This window comes from Delphinapterus leucas, chromosome 13 (assembly GCF_059928025.1).
Source record: "Delphinapterus leucas isolate spDelLeu-1000000601 "Yukka" chromosome 13, BTC_Dleu_Yukka2, whole genome shotgun sequence".
Lineage (NCBI taxonomy): Eukaryota > Metazoa > Chordata > Mammalia > Artiodactyla > Monodontidae > Delphinapterus > Delphinapterus leucas.
Window position 1 is genome coordinate 93472345 of NC_143141.1, and position 18299 is coordinate 93490643.

Consider the following 18299-nt stretch of genomic DNA (forward strand, 5'->3'; position numbering starts at 1 on the left):
GTTTTTGCTTCTCAGTTAGAAGATCCTCAAACCGAGAGTCTGCCCCGGGGAACGGGTGGGGCTGGTAGATGTTTGCTGTGTCCTCAGCGTCACCTCTCCAGGTTCTGGAAACAGAATCCATGTTTATTTCTGAAATTGCCTTCCCCCTGCTCCATACACACATGTACATACACTCACACATGCACGCACACACTCACACATGTGTACACACATACACGCACACACGCACACACGTGCTCACACATGTACACACACGTACGCACACATTCACACACGTACACACACACGTAGGCTCCCATGCAGGCACACACAGGCAGGACCACGCACACACAGGGAGGAACACACACGTACACACTCACATAGGCTCCCGTGCAGGCACACACATCTGTGCACACACATACACATGGCACACACACGTGCAGGCACATTTCATTCTTGTGGAGCTCGTGAGTCTCCCGCCAAATCCGAGACAAAGACTGTGCTCAGGGCAGGCAGGGTTCTCTCTGTGTGTGAGTCAAGGTAGAAAATACCGCCTGCCTGGAGGAAACCGGGACATCGAGTTCCCAGGAGGAAACATGTGGATGTTCTTTCTGTTTTGCATTCGCTCTGAGTTCCAGTTTTAAAGGAACAGTTTATTCTAGGAGAAAAGTTTTTCTCAGGAAAAGTATGTATTACTTAATATTCTTGTCTCTTACTGTGGTGTTAATTTACTGTTAGGTACCAATGACGCATATATCCTTTTTCCAACCAAGCTCTGTATTATCTATGTTGTCATTGACAGAATATAAACCACTTTTCAGGAGAGCTGTGCTCGTGTTTTTGTACCGCTGTCTGTCACGCTGCCACGGCCCTCGGGAAGTTCTTTAGAAACGTGCATTTGGTTTTCTTTCATTGCCAGAAGCATTTAAGTTTGCTCAGTTCTGAAATACCATTGGTTGATCTCGGGACGTTACCTGTGGTTAAATGCCTTAATTCTCCACTCTGGGGAGAGAGGGGGAGTGGGGAGGGGGGCTCGGGCCTGGGTTTGGCTCAGAAGGCGCGGCCCTGCTCGTTTACGGCCTGGGCCTTGGCCGCGCAGTACGGCTGTGCCCCTGGCCACCTCTGGGCCCCCCTGGCAGGAGCACCGTCACCTGGCCGCCACCCCTGGCCCTTCGGCACTGAGAGTGCCCGGTGCCCTGCGGGCGACATGGACACGGGGCCCAGGTCCAGGAGCTCCAGGAGGATCGCTGCTCCATGGTAAGTGGAAGGCCATCCCGGGTCATTTCTAGGCAGAAATGGAACCTCTGAGGACACGAGCCAAAGCCCCTTAATGACCTGTTTGCTCAAATCAGACAGACTTGTAGGAATGTCCCTCGTGGACTGTCTGAAAGGGCAGAAAGGCCGCTCAGTCCCGTTTGTGTGGACTCGTGCGGCGGCTTCTCCTGCAAGGAGTGGAAAAGGGGCACACTTTTTATAAAAGCACTTGGCACTGGGCGACCGGCTGAAGGTCAGAGCTGGGCTTCGCTCCCGGCAGGCATTTGGGGAGGACAGGCTGGCCCTGTGGGCGAAAGGGGGCTGTGCACCCCACTTCCAGGGGCCTCGGGGCCGGGCTGTAGTTAAGTGGACAGCTGGCCCCCGGACGGCAGAGCCGGGACCTCCTTCCTCTTTCTCTTCCCAGGCGTAGGGGGACCTGTGAGCTGATGTTCCTCCCACCCCAGCCCGGGTAGGAGGCACTTGTCACAGCCCAGCCTGCACCCAATGCCCAGGAGACACACTCGAGGGACACAAGCGTCCTGAATGACTCAGGACCTCACTCCCAAGGGACTGAGGGAAACACGCGTCACCTGTGACTGAAAATAGCCTCCTGGGTCCTCATCTCGTCTACTTTTCCTCACCTTCCAGAGACAAACTGGACAGCATTTGGCCGAATCTTTGCTCTAATTTTACCTCATGCTGCATTTTGCAACTGAGGCCATTTATCAAAACAAGGGAATATAGCAGAATCGTGGTTAGTATGCAGCTTCAACAGAAAACAGAAATAGAATTTAGAATCCGAAGCCTGATGGATCTGTAGGGTTGGAAATACTGAGTAATTCCTGCCTCTGAATACATTTTCATGTGATGGTGTAGATGCTGTAAACCAAAATAGAGCCTCTCTTCCATTATGAAGACGAGTTTTTAATTCGCCATTTGCTCTGCTAACGTAGACCCGAGTCTTAACCCGAGTTAAGAGCGTGATGTTTTCTATCATCTACATGTTCTATCAGCAGTTTGTGATGGAAGTAATTTGATGCAATTTACTTCAGGATAATTTTTCCTTTTTAAAATTTGAAAATGAGGAAAAAAAGAATGAAAAAACTCACTAATCAATCTTTCTGTTTCGGTGTTTAAAATTCGCATGCATCTATTTAAAAGATAAATCTACAAATTAAAGCGCTCACCTTTTCAGGTGTGCTGTTCTTTCCAAAGAATTCCTCTGTCAACAATGTTGCATAAATGTTTTCAGATATTCTCTGCTGAAAGTTAGACCCCTAAAGGGTCAACATTTGGTTCTACTAGATAGGAAAAGCCCAACACAGCAGGGACTGTTTCCCTGAGAGGTCGTGGGTTGGTAAGTCTGTAACAACTTGGAAAATTCATTATGCACGACTAACAACAAAAGACGAACTCAGCCAAAAATTCAGCCGGGTCGGTGAAAACAAAAAGGAACACACACACAAAAGCCTGGGGCTGGCCGGGGTTGTCCCGTGGCCGGAGGGGCAGGAGGGTTTCTGATGGAGGTGACCAGGGGTCCCCGCCAGGGAGGAGCTGGTGACACGGCTGCAGCACAGGAACTGGACTCGAGGGGGTTTCCAGTTCCTCGCATTCCAGCAGTTTGGGCGTAAAGAGCGTCTCTGTCCAGACTGGATCCTCGTGACCTTGTGAAGCAGAGAGCGCCCGAAGCCTTGACCCCAAGGCCTCTGAGGAGGCCTGTTGCTGATTCAACGTCCTGGAGTCCTTGCTCCCTTGTTTCAGAGCATCCAGAATACGTCTTCAGGATTCCCTGTCGGAACTGTGGCTCCAGTTTGGGGAACAGGGCAAAGGTTTTTGTCTGCTTGGCTCACCGCTGCAGTCCTGCTTCTAGAATACTCTTTGATTAGGGGCAGAAATCCATTTGAGAGCGGTTCACCCACAACCCCGTGAGCTGAAGCCCTGGACGGCTCTGAAATCCTGAGCAGGGAGAAGCCTGCTGATTCTTCTCAGCGTTATTCTACCTGCGTCCCGAATGCATGCAATGGGCAGGGAGAGGGAAAGGGTGAGAGAAGCAGAGAGGCCAGGTGGGTGACGGTGGAGCTGCTTTTTCCGTTCGGCTCAAGAGTCTTCAAAGGTGGTTTTTCTTCCCAAGGGGAGAAAAGAGTTCTAAACCAACACAGGCATTTCTATACCTATTAGCATAAAAATGATGCTAATTTATCACACTTAGCATATTACTTATGAATTTGAAATGGATGCTGTAGACATACTGTAGGTAGCAGCTTACTTTATCTTTTAGAACGCCGTTTATATTTTCCTTGAATATTCTGAGGCTATATATGTTCCTCTCACCATTGTTTGGGGTTTTATGCATCACCAACAATTGTATGTCAGTGCACATGTTGGAATACGTTCAGGCTTGGGAACTTCAATTATCCATTGACCTTTGAAATTAATGACACCAAAAAAACTGAGAAAAACAAAATTAAAAAAAGAAAAGAAATTAATGACAAGGGGAATAACAGTGAGACTGAAGGCTGGGCGGGGAGTTCCTACAACTGTGAACACGACCCTGAACTCTCTGTGCCTGAATTACCTGCAACAGTTAATGGTTAATGGCCCCGAGCATAGCAGGGATTTCTCAGTGCTTTCTGGACAAAGAAAAGAATGTCTTCTAGGGCAGAACTGTGAGTCACCTGCACTTCAAAAAGTCACGAAAGTCTGTCCAGACTGTCACCACTTTGAGAAAAAAAATACAAAAGCTGTATAAAGCCAGTTACATTTGTGTTCCTCCTTATTGCTATGACTGTTTCTGGCCCCCCAAATTCACGTATGGAAGCCAAGCCCCCAGGGTGCTGGTGTCTGGAAGCAGCGCCTCTGGGAGCTGATGGGCCATGCGGGTGGAGCCTCATGATGGGATTGGTGACCTTATAGCACCCCTTCCTCCGGGTGAGGACAGAGCAAGAAGACGCCATCTGAACAGGGAAGAGGGTTTGGAGTCTGCAGACGCCTTGATCTCAGACTTCGGCCTCCAGAACTGGGAGAAACGAATGTCTGTGGTTTATAAGTCCCCAGTCTGTGGTTTCTGTTACAGCAGCCCGAACAGAATAAGACACTCACTCTTATCCAAATTTCCAAGTAAGCACTGTTTTATCAAGAGTGAGGAAATTCTAAGTCATGTGGGTATTGCCTTTGAGTTTTTAAAATAAAAACACACAGAAAAGGACACTATAGGCCAGATTATGGAAATCCTGCTAACGTGGTACAATTACCATCACATTTATGAATGGTCCAGGGCTTTAAAGTAAACCAGCTTCCTAATTACTATACAAAAATCTAGAATTCCTAACCTGTGGTAGACAGTCATAGTTTATACAAAACGCGTTATATTACAAAATGATGTCAGTTTGGAACCAACATGCCAACGTTCTTCTGGAAGCATGAAGGCCACATCCCATGTCTGAACTGACCCATGAGGATGGATCTCGGCTGCTACCTCGGCCGCCGTCACCTGTCACGTTGGCCTTCTGAGGCCACGTGGCCTCACCCGAGCCCACAGGCTGCACTGGGTCCTCAGCCGCCTCTTGCTGTGGCTGTAGGACCAGCCACAGTGCCTGCCCCGAAGAACCGTCCACAAGTGTTTGTTGAATAAATAAACCTACCATCAGCTGTTCACCTCAGACCTCCACGTTTTTCTCACACTGGCTCTGTTGACTCTGTCTCCCTGCATTTAGAGTCTTTTAACTTCAGTGTAGTGCTATCTTCTAGAACATACGCTGTGCTAGTTTTATCCCAGGGTTAGCCAGTTGGGAGCTTTACAAAGTTTCTAGGGTGCGTTTTCACCAAACCCATCTCTCTTTCTGACTTAGCTATGCTTCTGATGGGTGGCCTGTGTCCCTTTCCCCCCAACCGCAAGTCTGCAGGGCTGCCGAGTGGCCCAGTGTTCACTTGTCCACGGTGGCCATGGTGGGCAGAAAGGCCTCCTGAGATGGGAATCCTGTGTCCACAGCCCTGTGTCCAGCAGGGTCTTGGCCACTGAGAGGAAAAGGCTTTTCTGAGTGAAATCAAGTTGGCCGTCAATGACCACTGCATCTTTTTATCTTTCTCTTTATATATATATATATATATATATATATATATATATAGTGGTGTGTATCTGTTAATCCCGAACTCCCAGTTTATCCCTCCCACCCACCTTTTCCCCTTTGGTAACCGTAAGTTTGTTTTCTACGTCTGTGGGTCTGTTTCTGTTCTGTAAATAAGTTCGTTTGGAACATTTTTAAGATTCCACATGTAAGTGATATCATATGATATTCGTCTTTCTCTGACTTACTTCACTTAGTAGGATCATCCTAGTTGCCGTACAGCACAGAGAACTATATCCAATGTCCTGGGATAAACCATGGTGGAAATCCAAAGGAGAACTTGCCATTCTTGGGGAAAATGAAAGTGGTGAAGCTCTGGGGCTTTTCGACTGTAAGGAAATAGAAATGGAAATGAGATGTGGGTTTTAGCAGCGTGTGTGCTGTTGGCACCTTCACGTGATCTGCAGGACTGCGGTGACATGGCTTATTTCACAGGGAAGTCGAGTTTTCTCAGCCACAGCTTTGCCTGAGCGGAGGCTGTGTTCCTCATCAGATGCAAGAAGTCCGACCCATCTCTGGAAACTAGTGACATGTTTTATTGGTATCACAACTATGGGATCATTATAAAATCACACAAAGTCTCAATACTGTGCAGGAAATATTCATTTCTTAAGAAAATAATTTAAATTTCAGCACTCAACAGAAGCACTGCTCAGCTGCTATACATGTATTTTCTGGCAATACTCTGACTGTCTATAAATACCGGATCCACCGAGGCCACCTTCGCTGCTATGAAGGAGTGGATGCAGTGTAGGACAGCCGTCAGATCCTGAAACTCCAGCTCCTGCAAGAAAAAATAGAATGTGCTTATATATTATAAATATTAGAAAAACACATTACAGAAAATTTAACAGATTCTATGTTCTTAGAACCACAAGGAAGTTACTCAAGTAAGTACAAATACACACGAACTAAGAAAGGCGGCTGTAAACATGAACACACTGGTTTTCTGGGGTTTTTGCACTGATATCCTGACGATTGGGTTTAATTCTTGATTTTCTTGTAACTAACATAGGTCAGCACTCAGGTCCTCTGCTTGGCATCCTGACTCCATCTGTGCCGGGCTCTCAGTCACCTGACCAGCAGCACCAGGTCGGGACTTCGGCCTCCACTGAAACCTGTCAGAGCTCTCACACAGCAGGGCTCACCGTGTTCCCAGTTTAGCAGAATGAATCATGCTACACCCTGCGTGTGTGCACGTGCGCCTGTGCACATGTGTGAACGTATGTGCGCACATGTGCCCCTGTACTTATGTGCCCGTGTGTGTACGCTCTGCATGCATGTGTGCCTGTGTGCGTGCGTGCACACGTGTGTTGTGTTCGTGCACATGGATGTGTGTGTCCGCGTGCTCGGCAGGTGAGCTAGAGGCTGGGGCACATGGCCAGCAAGTTCTATTTCATGTTCTGTGAGTTTTGCCCACTGAACCCCGTCACCCAGTTACTTTCCTCTGCGATTTATTTGTCCCAATGACCTCGATTTTTATAAAGTCTTTTAACATTTCATGGTGGCTGAAACACTGATTTTAAATATGATCTACAGCTTGGCATAATTATCAAATTTTAAGTGTTTTAATACCTTGATCTTTTCCTTAATTAGCGGAAGCTCTTGGGAAGCCATGAGGGTCTTTACTGGGCTCGTCAAACTATGAAGACTGAGGTCACCCAAACCTGAGAAAACATTTCTTCTTTTATGATCCTTACTCTCAGGAATGTTCCATCTATCACAAGGGTGACACTTTCAATGAACGTGTGAGTGTTAACGTTGCCCGGATGTCCTCAATACATCTCCTCGCGCAGAAATCACATTTCCTTAGGGCACTACCCCTATTTCCATCTTGCTACGCAAACGGCAGACATGTGTCCAAAACTGTCTGTGAGATGACAGACAGCCCTTCTGAGTAGCGGTAGCCATCCTGGCCTTTTAGTTTTCCCTAATTGTCATCTAATGGCCCAGTGCACGAGGGGGAAATTTTAAAGTCTGTAACCGTTTAAGAGACCAGTTTCCACTCAGCTGTAGCAATTCAGACACAGACTGTATTTCAAGGGGAGCCTTAACCACTGCCCTTCCCAAAGAATTCAACATGGAAGCTGATCAAAGCCATACTTGAAAGAGATGATTGTTAAATAAATGAACGAGTCTCTAGAATAAGGGAATACGTGCTGTAATTTCTCTTAGAAAATGCCCCAAACGAGTATAATTGGATGTGACAATTAGCAGGGGTAACCATGCACAGAACACAATTTACCATGTGTTAACCTACAGGGAACTCAGATCGGGGCCCGGCCACTGAGTGTGGAGACAGGCCCGCTGAGGGGATGAGATACGGGTCTCCCACTTGTGGACTCCGTGGCCCAGGCAGTGCGGCGCCAGGGCCTCTGAGCTGCAGCATTTGCTGACGGCTGTGGCGTTTGGAAATACTCCCCACGGACTGATGACAGGCTGGCAAAGTTCCTGAAACTTCGCCGAGTGGCTCCCCGTGGGGTGTGACCCACACGGCCCCGGACGGAGCCGGGCCAGCACAGGAGGCCGTGGAGGGAAGACGTGGCTTCCGGTACAACATCGGTACCCAGCCAATGCCGGTCCTCTTCCAGCCATCTGTTAATAGAGCATCGTCAGCCTCAAAGGTCAAAAGTGAAGTAGGACACCCCGAGTAAAGCGCCAAGTTCATTTTCCAGAGCAGGAAATGGTGGTTTTAGGGGTTTAAGTAACTTCTGCGAGGTGACGAGGCTGACTAGTCACAGAACTGGCACCGAAATCCAGGACAAACTGGTCCAATGGGCCCTCGCTGTCTCCTGACAAAACCTTCCAGAAGAAACCTAGCGCACGAGCTCTTACACCGAGCGGTCCTGAGGCATCAGCACCTCTTGGGAGCGACCTGGAAAAGCAGATTCTCAGGCTGCATCCCCCTCGGTGCCTGGTGGTCTGTGTGCCCCTCGGAGACGGAGGCCCTGCGGAGGGGATGTCGTCCTGGAGGAGCTCAGGGAGCAGGGTGGCACCTCACAGAGGCACCCGGGCCTCATCAACCCTGGAGGAGAGGCGTCCAGTGGGCGCGGCTGGGGCCCCAGAGCGGGTGGAGGGGAGGGGCTGGCTGCGGCTGAGCTGCCCTGGAGGCATCCAGCAAGCGTGCGGTGGGTGGAGCTGGGCAGGGAGAAGGGTTCAAGTGCAAGGTGACGCAGCGATCGCCGACGCAGAAGCTGCAGCGAGTCATCCAGGAGGTCCAGAGAAGATAATCCATAGCACGGCTACACTGAACCACTGATCTTCCATATGCAGACAGAACCGCCTTGCATTGGAAGTACTGCCACCTAGGACTCGCATAGCTGGAGAGGAGAAGTCCATTCCTGGCTTCGAAGCTTCAAGGACAGGCTGACTCTTGGTGGAAGAAACATTCACATACTGAGGTCTGGGGAGGTCGTTCTGGCTTGTACGTGAATCAACGTAAACTTTATGCCGACCTGAACAATCTGTTTTGTGCCATATTAAACATATATTGTGAGGCCAGCGCTTCTCTCCTGGGCTGGTTGTGGGGATGAGGCAGTCGTGCTTAGGAAGGACTGAGCACAGCGGCGGCTTGTAACGTAACGGGTGCGATAAAAGATCCCCCCCGCCCGCCGGGCCGCGGTGAAGGCCTGACGGCCCAGGAAGGCTCGGAGGGAGGGGTGGGTCCCCAGGCAGGTGTCATAACCAAGACGACCCTTGCACAGAGACCCTTGGACACAGCAAACCTTTGACCGATGTTTTCCAAGCAAATGTCTACGGGAAGCACAATGTCCAGGAAGAAAGCCGAGAAGCAGAGTCAGAGGCCAGCAGGTGAGAAGCGGCGAGGCGGCCGGGTGATGCTGGGCTCTAACCTGGATGCAGCGGGACGCAGCTGGTGCACCTTCCCAGTCCCCACGCGGAGGAGGGGCACCTTACTGACCGACCACGCAGGGGACCTGGGAGGGAGGAAGGAGGGAAGGAAGGGAGGGAGGAAGGGAAAAGAAGAGCAAAGAAAGGAAAGCTCTGCTCCGTTCCAGCTTCCGGGAGAACAGACTAAGGCCAATTTCAGACCCATATTTGGAAGGGGCTGCACTCGCGTGTCCCCTGTTCTGTCGAGGCCCCGCTTCACTCCATCTTCAGGAGGAACCTGGCCTTGGCTCCCTCCACCATCTCTCCACAATCGACGCCGCCACGGTTACTTGTTGAAGTGGCAGCGGCGTGATGCACCCCCGCTCAGCCCCCGCCGTCCACGTCTGACTGTCTGCGCGACTCACGGCGCCGAGGCATAGTTTCCAGCGGAGTTTATCCTCCCGGATCATCACAGAGTGAAGAACACCCGCCTCTGCTCCTCCTAAAGGCAGTGTGCTGCCTCCAGCGACCGGCGTCCGCCCCGTGGATTCTCAGCTGGGCTCGCCGAAGCTTTCGCGTGCAGAGGTCTGTAGTCGTCGGGGATTTTCATGATAATTGGAACAATTTTTTCCTTGGAAACTGATAAAAATTTTTGTGAGTGTATCTGGTAGTTCTTTCAATACTAACTTGCTCTTTCTTTCTTCATTAATTTATTCATTTAAAACACATTTACTAAGTTCTGAAGATAAAAAGATAAAGAAAAGCTGCCCTTGACGGCTCAGTCTAGAGGCAGAAATGAAATCATAGAGGAACGCGTAAAATACAAACAACGGGCATAGGAAAGGGGTCGGGGGGTAGAAGGGCACCGTCCCTCCCTGCAGTGGACCCCGAATTCAGTCCTTGTAACTTAACTGTAATTCACTTATAACCTATTAAGTAGATCAGTAGGCAAGTAAATCCTTCATTTCAGAAAGCTTGTTTATGCTACACTCTTTTTTTAGGAGAAAGATGTAGAAAACATGAAAACAAACACTTTATTTAAAAAAGACTGCAACCTCAAAGCTCCAGCCATTGGCCTCACTATGGGGTCAGCCCAAGTCCCGGAACTGCATGACGTTTTTGTAAATAATGGATAGAAAAAATAACTTCCCCTCTGTGCTCCCAAAGCCCCAGAAATCCTCCCTCGGATGCATTTTCTCTTTACTCTCATTCCTGAGGCAGCGATCCGTTAAACATCCCAGAAAGATTCTCAATAAACACTCAAAGGTTAACTGCTCCACGACTTTCACTCCCGTAACGAAAAGCTCAATTAATAGGAATAGTGTTCTCTGAAACTCTTGGTTCACTGAGGACATCACGCCACTCTCCCTTCCACTGGCCATAGCCCTGGGTCCTATTCAGAATTCAGCGCCCGGCTCTTGGTTTAAGTCCAGCGGTGGCTACAGGTGTTCTCACGGGTTCTAGATTCCTGATTGGCGTTTCCAACCTTCCCTCTGTCTCACAAGCTGTAATAAACGCAGAACCTCAGCCTGAAGCAGTTTGTTCAAACCGCCGCCCGTGTTTATTAGAGGCTCTCCACATGCATGTTTCCTGCTCCGTGTGACGACATGGAAACTACTTTTGTCCCCAGTTTCATTCCCGCTTGCAAGGCCCCGGGAGGGGCCTGAGCAAGGGGCCCCTGGTCGTTGTGCTACCTGCTGAGACCCCGGCCCCCCTCTGCCCTACTCTCTCGCACCCCACGGCCCCGGAGGGGAGGCACAGGGGGGCTGCCGGAGGTCCTGGGATCTGGGGGGAGGGTTCACGTGGACATGGGTTCAGTTTGGGTCTCCTGGGAGGTTTGATGTGTCTCACACTCATTTCTGTGTCTAGTTAGCTTACCGCATTTGCAATTTTGTATTTTTTTTCATAAAGAGACACCTGCAGACTGTTTAAGCTTCAATTCTGCAAATCCTGTATCCGCCCCTGTGGCCTCCACAACTTTCTAGGACTTTCTCTTTGCCTGAAAATGGAAACTGAAGCTGCCTAAACTGAGGGCCACAAAGAAACCGAGTCTGCTTCAGTACACGCGCCCCAAAGTCTACGCCATCTGTTTCAGACTGTCTGGTTTAGTTCATCCAATGCCTCTACTCCCTTTACCAACACAGATAACCAAGAGTTGACTAAACATCAGAAAATAAAAATAAATACTTTTAAATCGAATGAAACAGGAGTCCCTGTGAAAAGGGAATCCAGGTGTCACGTGACCGTGTCCTGGGACATCAGGTGCTCTGGCAAAGTCCCTGGAACCCGTGAGCACAGGAACCCAAGGCGCACTGGGGGGCTAGCTTCCTAAGTGTCCCCCCGGCTCACACGGACGGCATAGGACCTGAGCCTGGAAGGGGTCCTGGGGCTCCTCCCAGCCGCAGTCCCTAGGGTGAAGGGCAGATCAATGCACCAGCAGAGGAGGAACTGCTGTGTTAGCCGCATCCATGCAGATCAAGTACCAAACACACGGTACAATCACTTCCAGCCTCCCTCCCTCTCCCCGCTCTCCTCAGACCCCCCTCTGCTGGTGGCAATGTCCACTGGACTCCACTCAGGGCGGCGTGACTGAGCGTGGCCACCTCTCCATCACAGCCCAGGGACCCGTGTCCCTGCCAGCATCACTGTCCCATTGGCTGCCCTGTCGTACACCTCCAGACCCAAAAGCCTTGACAGTGGTTACAGTCTGATTTTGATTTTATCCACTCCCTAAATATAATAATGTCAAGCGTTTCTGCACAATCTCAGTTGTACTTAAAAGGTAGATGTGGTGCATTACCTCATTAACCTCAGTGAAGAAGTGTTAAAAATTGACGCAGTATTCGGATATAACAATGTCACATGAGATGTGTCCCTCTGATGAATTTCATCAAAAAGTGCGTGCAAAGTGCTGACAATCAGCTTCCAAACAATATGTGTTTGTAGGTTTTGCATTTTTGTTTTCTCTTTCTTTTGGTTTTGTGTATGGAACTTATCCTTCAGTTTGTCTTTAGTTTATATGAAAACTGGGTTGTTGACAACACAGTTATACATAAAGTAAGGAAAAAATCAACAGTTGCTGATGGTGAAATGACAGTTCAATGCAATGAATTTGTAAGTTATGTCAAGATCCTCTGAATTAACAGAGTAGTTTGTTCCTGGTACCACAGACAATCCATCACTTAAGGCAGTTTGTAAAACTCTTCCTTTAAGTATTGACTTCCCCTGTATTTTTAAATATTGTTTTCTGCTAATACTGACTAAGCAAGTTGTGAATTTCAGTGGAATCAAATAATGTTTCGATGATTACAATTTTAGGATATTAAAGCCTCTAACAGGAGACACACTATGGGCTCTTGTGACATCCTTGCTGATTTCTGAGGAGGGTTCCCACTCCAATTCTGATTATTTTCCCTAGGCCAGTGGAACAGCACGTCCACCCTCGGAGGCTTGGTTACTCGGGTGAGGCTGGCTCAGGTGGATGAGTTCCTACCTTCATCTCGATCTGCTTGGTGTCCAGATTCTGAAACAGCAGCTTCACCCGAGCTTTCCCATCATCTGAAGATCCTTTCAGCTGAGAGAATTTAAACCTCCAGAGCACATTCTGTAAAGGAAGGCAATTATCTAGTGGTTTAGACCCGAGAGCTCACTTCTTTCATTAACATCTGTCAATATGTTAAATAATCTATTTAAATAAATGCAGACATTTTCTCCGTTATCTTATGTACACTGAGCGCGTGGTGACTTAGAATCTCCACCTTCTCTTTCCGAGTATAAGAGACTGACACCCTCAAACCACCGGACTTCCTGGGGGTCCCTCCCGTCAAGCTCCAAGGAGCCTGTCCTGGTGCCCGAGCGCCCAGGCCCCTGTGGTCTCCTCTTCGATCCCATGCTACCCGCACCGCCTTTCTCCTGGGTTTTCCTTAACGTTTAAAAGCATCATAAGCGCTTTGCTCCCTTTTCTTGTAAAGCTTAAAAGAATCCACTCCAAGGGCCAGGTCTGGCTACATAGAGTACATGAGACACGGTCAGCAGTGCAGAGAAAGTGAAAACCTTTCTCCCGCCCCCTCCCCAGGTTAAGTTCAAATCACTCAATGTTGGTTTCTTCTGAACCAAAGCTGAAAAACGTAGGTGCTATTAGCTCTTAATACTAGTGCAACAATTGCTTCATGTTTGCTAAGGTGCTTTAGAGATGACGTGTGCTCTATAAACACTTACTCTTCAATTAAAAAAGAAAGGCTGCAGCAAATAAAGACTTAATGGCTGCCTTTTATAGAAGATAGCCTTTAATTATAGACTCGTTATGATAATAAATCTTTATCTTCCTAGAAAGAATCCCAAGAGAGGACAGCAATTATTTTTTAGCAAGCTATAAGTTTGTATTAAAAGCATTTATTTTGAAATAATGAACATACGTTTCTCTAAGTATCACAAAAGGCCAAGAGGCTGGGACGTGGGGAGAATTTCAGAGGCGCTGTTATCCCATCGGCTCCTCGGCCCATGTATTCACACCCGCACTGGCCTCGAGGCTCCTGGCACATCTTTCTTTTATATTGAATCTTGCAGCGGAACAGAGGCTCTGCAGTTCGTGGTCAAGTGTCACCACGTATGTTCCTTCTCGATGCCGAGGAGTTGGAACCCCGTGGGGTCTCGGGGAACAGTGACTCCAGTGCTTGCACTTTCACGCTACGTCACTGGGGTCCTTGCGCCCTGCTTCCCACTCAGGCACCAGGGCCCTCGCAGGTCGGAGTCACTGGACCCACCCAGAACGAAGCCGCTCAGAAGCCGCTTCCATCAGCACTGCGGTAGCAGAGGCTGCAGGAGGGCTGCTGGCTCACTGGGACAAGCCAGAGGACGAACCACAGCAACAGCACAGCCCAGCCAGGAGGGCCCGGCACCGGTGATGAGACCGGCGGCGGCGGGGAGAGCTCTCAGGCCGCCTGCAACGCCCCCTCCCGGGCAGCTCCCATCTCCCAGGGCGTCGCCCCGGCTTGCCCTTGGAGGGCAGGGAAAGGCGGCTGTGATTTCAGCCTCAAGGATTTTGTGGAAACAGCCCAAATCTCACCTGCCTTTAAAACTACCCACCCTCCAGCTGTCCTGCCAGGAACCTGTGATCACAAGGGCGTGTATCCAGAGGAGCCGGAGGTATCTGATAGCATGTAATGGTTTTGCGAAATTCCTCACCAAATAAGCAAGACCCGGACTGCTCTGAGAACATCACCTGGTGTTCAAATTTGCTTATGAAGAAGAACAGCTCAGTGGTCGTAAGATTCTAGGAATAACCTACCCAACCATCATTTACATGGTATCATAAATGGCTGTCAAAAAAAAAAAAAAGGCAAGATCAGCATAGGACTTAGAAACGTGGCAGCAAATGCGGGAAAACAGCTAAAATTGTTGACGGAGGGTGCTCTGGGGGGTGAGAGTGATAAGGGGCAGTTCAGGGGGCTGCTTTTCCATCATACATCTGTTAGTGCTAATAAGCCTTTTAACATTTTGTACACGTATAATTTCGATTAAGGTAAAAATTAATAATATTCATTCTAATCATGAGAAAACCATCAGGCAAATCCCAATAGAGGGCATTCTACAAAATACTGAACACCTAACCACTGCTCTTCAGAACTGTCAAGATCATCAGATACCAGGAAGTGTGAGAAACTGTCACAGTCAAGAGGACCCAGAGACATGGCAACTAAATGTTATGTGGTATCCTGGATGCGATGTGGGAAGAGAAGAGGGGCATGAGGTAGAAATTAAGCAAATCTGAATAAAGTGTGGACTTTCATTCAGGATAATTTATCAATATTGGTTCATTAATAGTTACAAATGTACCATACTAATGTAATTTGTTAATAATAAAGGAAACTACAGGCAGGATATATTGGGAAAAAAAAATAGTATAGACAAAAAAGTACAGAAATCCCTATGTGAAAGCCCTGCTTATCGTTTAAAGAATCCACAGTGGTCCTTACAATGAAGTCCTTTAGCTGCATCATCGTTATCTGTTTGGTACGTTATTTTTACACTGAAACTGTCCTGCAAGGTGATATGAGGGAAATGCAGCTTGTGAGACGTACACACCCAGCTCCTTTGCTTAAAATCATGCACTCATGTCACATGGTGGCCCATCTGGGGTGAGGTAAGATGTCCTAAATGTGGGAGCTGGAGGACAGCCTTCGGGGGCGGCCCCCTTCCCTTCCCGCAATCAGGAATCTTCAAGTCACTAATGGTGGCCTCTCGGAACTCCTTCTCAACTTCTAAGTACCTATAAACGGTAATTTTTATTAAAAAAAAGAATTTTCCATTGCCATTATGGATGACATTTCTGCACATTTTATCTACAAGTGGTTCCAGGTAACAGTCTAACTTGAGGACTCTGAGCTTTTCTGCACGACTGGACTTTCCAGGCCAGAACCTCACACGCCGTCCACTCACAGCTCAGAGATGCCGCCTTGACTGACCGCTAAGCCCAGCCATGTGCTGGCTGGTTCAGCAGCCTCGGGATGTGTTTGGAGGGGCCCTGGGTCTCCCCGCCAGCCGTCTGAAGGCTGGAGGGAACCCTGATCTCTAGGACTCAATCTTGGACGACAGAAAATGTCTTTCCAGCATTTCAGTAATTAAGGAACAGTTTTACAGTTAGGCGAGTGTTACAGGAAACATGCTAACGTTTATGTTTTATTTTTATGACTGCAGGAGGTTAATGAAGATAACATTCCTCTGTAGCAAATTTGATTTTAATTATTATTACACACTGATAGTGGATAATTGACATAAATTGATAATTATTAAAACATTCAACAAATAACCCAACTAGCGGTTCCAGAGACTTTACGAGAAAAGGATGAGGCACTAGAGCAGATTCACCGGTTGGCATTTTCCTGGGCGGTCCTGTGGAATCACTCTTCACTCCTCCGGTCAGGCCAAAGCCAACTCTTCATTTCCCCTCCTATGGGAAAGTCAACTCCCGGTTTTTTTCCCAAAACTATTCTTTCTGTTCCTCCACCTCGGTCTCAGCTCAGCCCTGCAGCATCATCAAGTTTCAGCCTAACAAGCGGGTGACGCAGGGGCTGAGGCCCATGACGAGGACCACCCCCACCCCCCTGACACAGAGATGTCAGTTTTCTGCTGTGCACGGGGACCATCAGAAGGTAACAAGAAAATGTGGACGCACGTTGACATTTAGAGACAAGGCGAATGCCCCAAGTAATAAGTAAACATGGAGAGAAGTTCCCTTTGTTTCCAGGTCCCAAACATTTGATGCCGTGCACACGGGCAGCAGCAGAGTCCGTGGCCCGTGGAGGACACGCAGCCCGGAGGAGGGGCTGGTCTGTGGCCCCGTCCACGTGTGGTCTGAGGTCCACACGCCGTTTTCTGAGTCTTGTTACGACCTCTCCCACTTCTGCTTAATTACAGCGCAGATGGGGCGTTGGTTGGCCCTAAACCAGAGGGATCAATACAAAATAGGTCAGTTGGAAATGGGCAGAGATGTGCTTCATTTCTATCATGGAAGTGCGGGGGCCACCGAAGATGGAGTTCTAGTTTATTCTGGGTTAATATTTTAAAAATAGTTTGGAAGTTTAAAAATATTAGATAATGATCTTCTTACTTACTTTGTAAGTGCAGAAAAAATTTCCAGGTCAAACGTATTTCTTCTCCCCTGTGATTTCAGATCTTCTCAGCTTAACTCATCTTTATCAATGTTGAAAAGGAGAATTGATGGTGAATGAATTCATGCTTGGAAATAACTGCTCAGCTCCCCTCTGCCAGGCACAGGGGCGGGGAGTTAAGAAATATGACCTCATGTGCGCTTCTGAGGTGGGTGCCAAGCAGATGCCCAGCGTCAAAATTTGGGCTGTTATCGAATTCTAGGGGCTTTTTTAAAGCATTTGGTTAGTAAGTAGCACTGCCACGTTGTGTATTTAGTTTTACCCACACATCATACACAAACGGTCTGATCTAACAGTGTAATGTGGTACAGGAGTGCTAATTATCTTGTGAAAATAAGCGTGATAAATCCCAATCTAAATATTTTGGGGCCCCCCCAATTTTTCCATGATGACTTACATAAAGGGCATATGGAGAATACCTCATTTTCATAATGTTCATAATTATTTCATATTCAGTAATTATTTAATTATTTTCATAGTTATTTCATATCAATCTAGGAATATTGAAATCCTATTAGTACTGGACTTGCAAATGTCATCCTACATTAAAAGACTGAAGATACATCAAATGAAGTGAAAGTATAAATATTTTATATATTTACAACCCACTGGTATACTCTTCACTGTTAGGTTGAGAAAGCTTTGTTTTTCAAATTAATTCAAATATTGTAAGTTCTGAAAATAAAATTTCAAAAGGAATCCATGAAACAAGCCTCCGGAATAACCTTCTTTTTTCCTTTGTCAGTTTTTGGTTTCATTTTCCATTACTGTCTACTGTTTACTATGTAAATAGGTGTATAAGTATTAGGTCAGAACTTCTTGAAATAAAGAAGTAATCACAAGAAAAATGTGGAGTCAAGAGTTCACCTTCAAAGGGGAACAGGTCAGGAGAGGGTTCTGGAGTCTGAACCAGAGGGTCGGATGAGCAAAAAGAAGAGGCTTAGTTGGAACTTTATGAAAACGTGACTGAACAAGAGTGGACCGGACGCGAGTGGGAGAGGGCTCCGCTGAGCGCGGCAGGGACGCAGAGCCTGCGGTGCCCGGAACCTGCGGCGGGCGAGCTCCAGGCGGGGCTCAGCCCTGACGTGCTGGCCGGGAACAGCCACAGCTGCCCACGCCTCCCGCAAGCCCAGCGGCTGCAGAAGCCGCTCGCTCTCCACCAGGGGGGCCGCGGGCAGCCCCGCGTGTTGGGCAGAGCGAGGCGGGCAGGGCCACCCATAAATACTATTTCAACTAGGAGAGCTTCGTCGAGTTACGCGGTTCGGTTACCGGGACATTTAACACGGCAGCCCGGCCGTGCACAGCGGTAAGAACATAGTGTGCCTGTTTCAAGTCTTATTCGATTAGCGTGAGGGCGAAGTGGGGAAACGTGCGGGGTTCAGGGCTGGGAAGAGTCTCCCAAGGGCCCCGGGCCTGGACCTGCCTGCCCGCCGCCGGGAAACAG

General features: G+C 48.4%; 1 protein-coding gene across 1 annotated transcript in view; it reads right to left on the reverse strand.

Moving 5' to 3' along the window:
• Positions 1-5744: 5744 nt before the first annotated feature.
• The window catches only part of SNTG2 (syntrophin gamma 2), a 150360-nt gene continuing 137805 nt past the window's right edge, over positions 5745-18299 (reverse strand). The window contains exons 17-18 of the mRNA XM_089922505.1: positions 12679-12789; positions 5745-6141 (exon numbers count right to left, since the gene is read on the reverse strand). Coding sequence (XP_089778631.1) covers positions 6010-6141; positions 12679-12789 — 243 coding nt within the window. The 3' untranslated portion in view covers positions 5745-6009. The remainder of the gene's footprint in view (positions 6142-12678; positions 12790-18299) is intronic.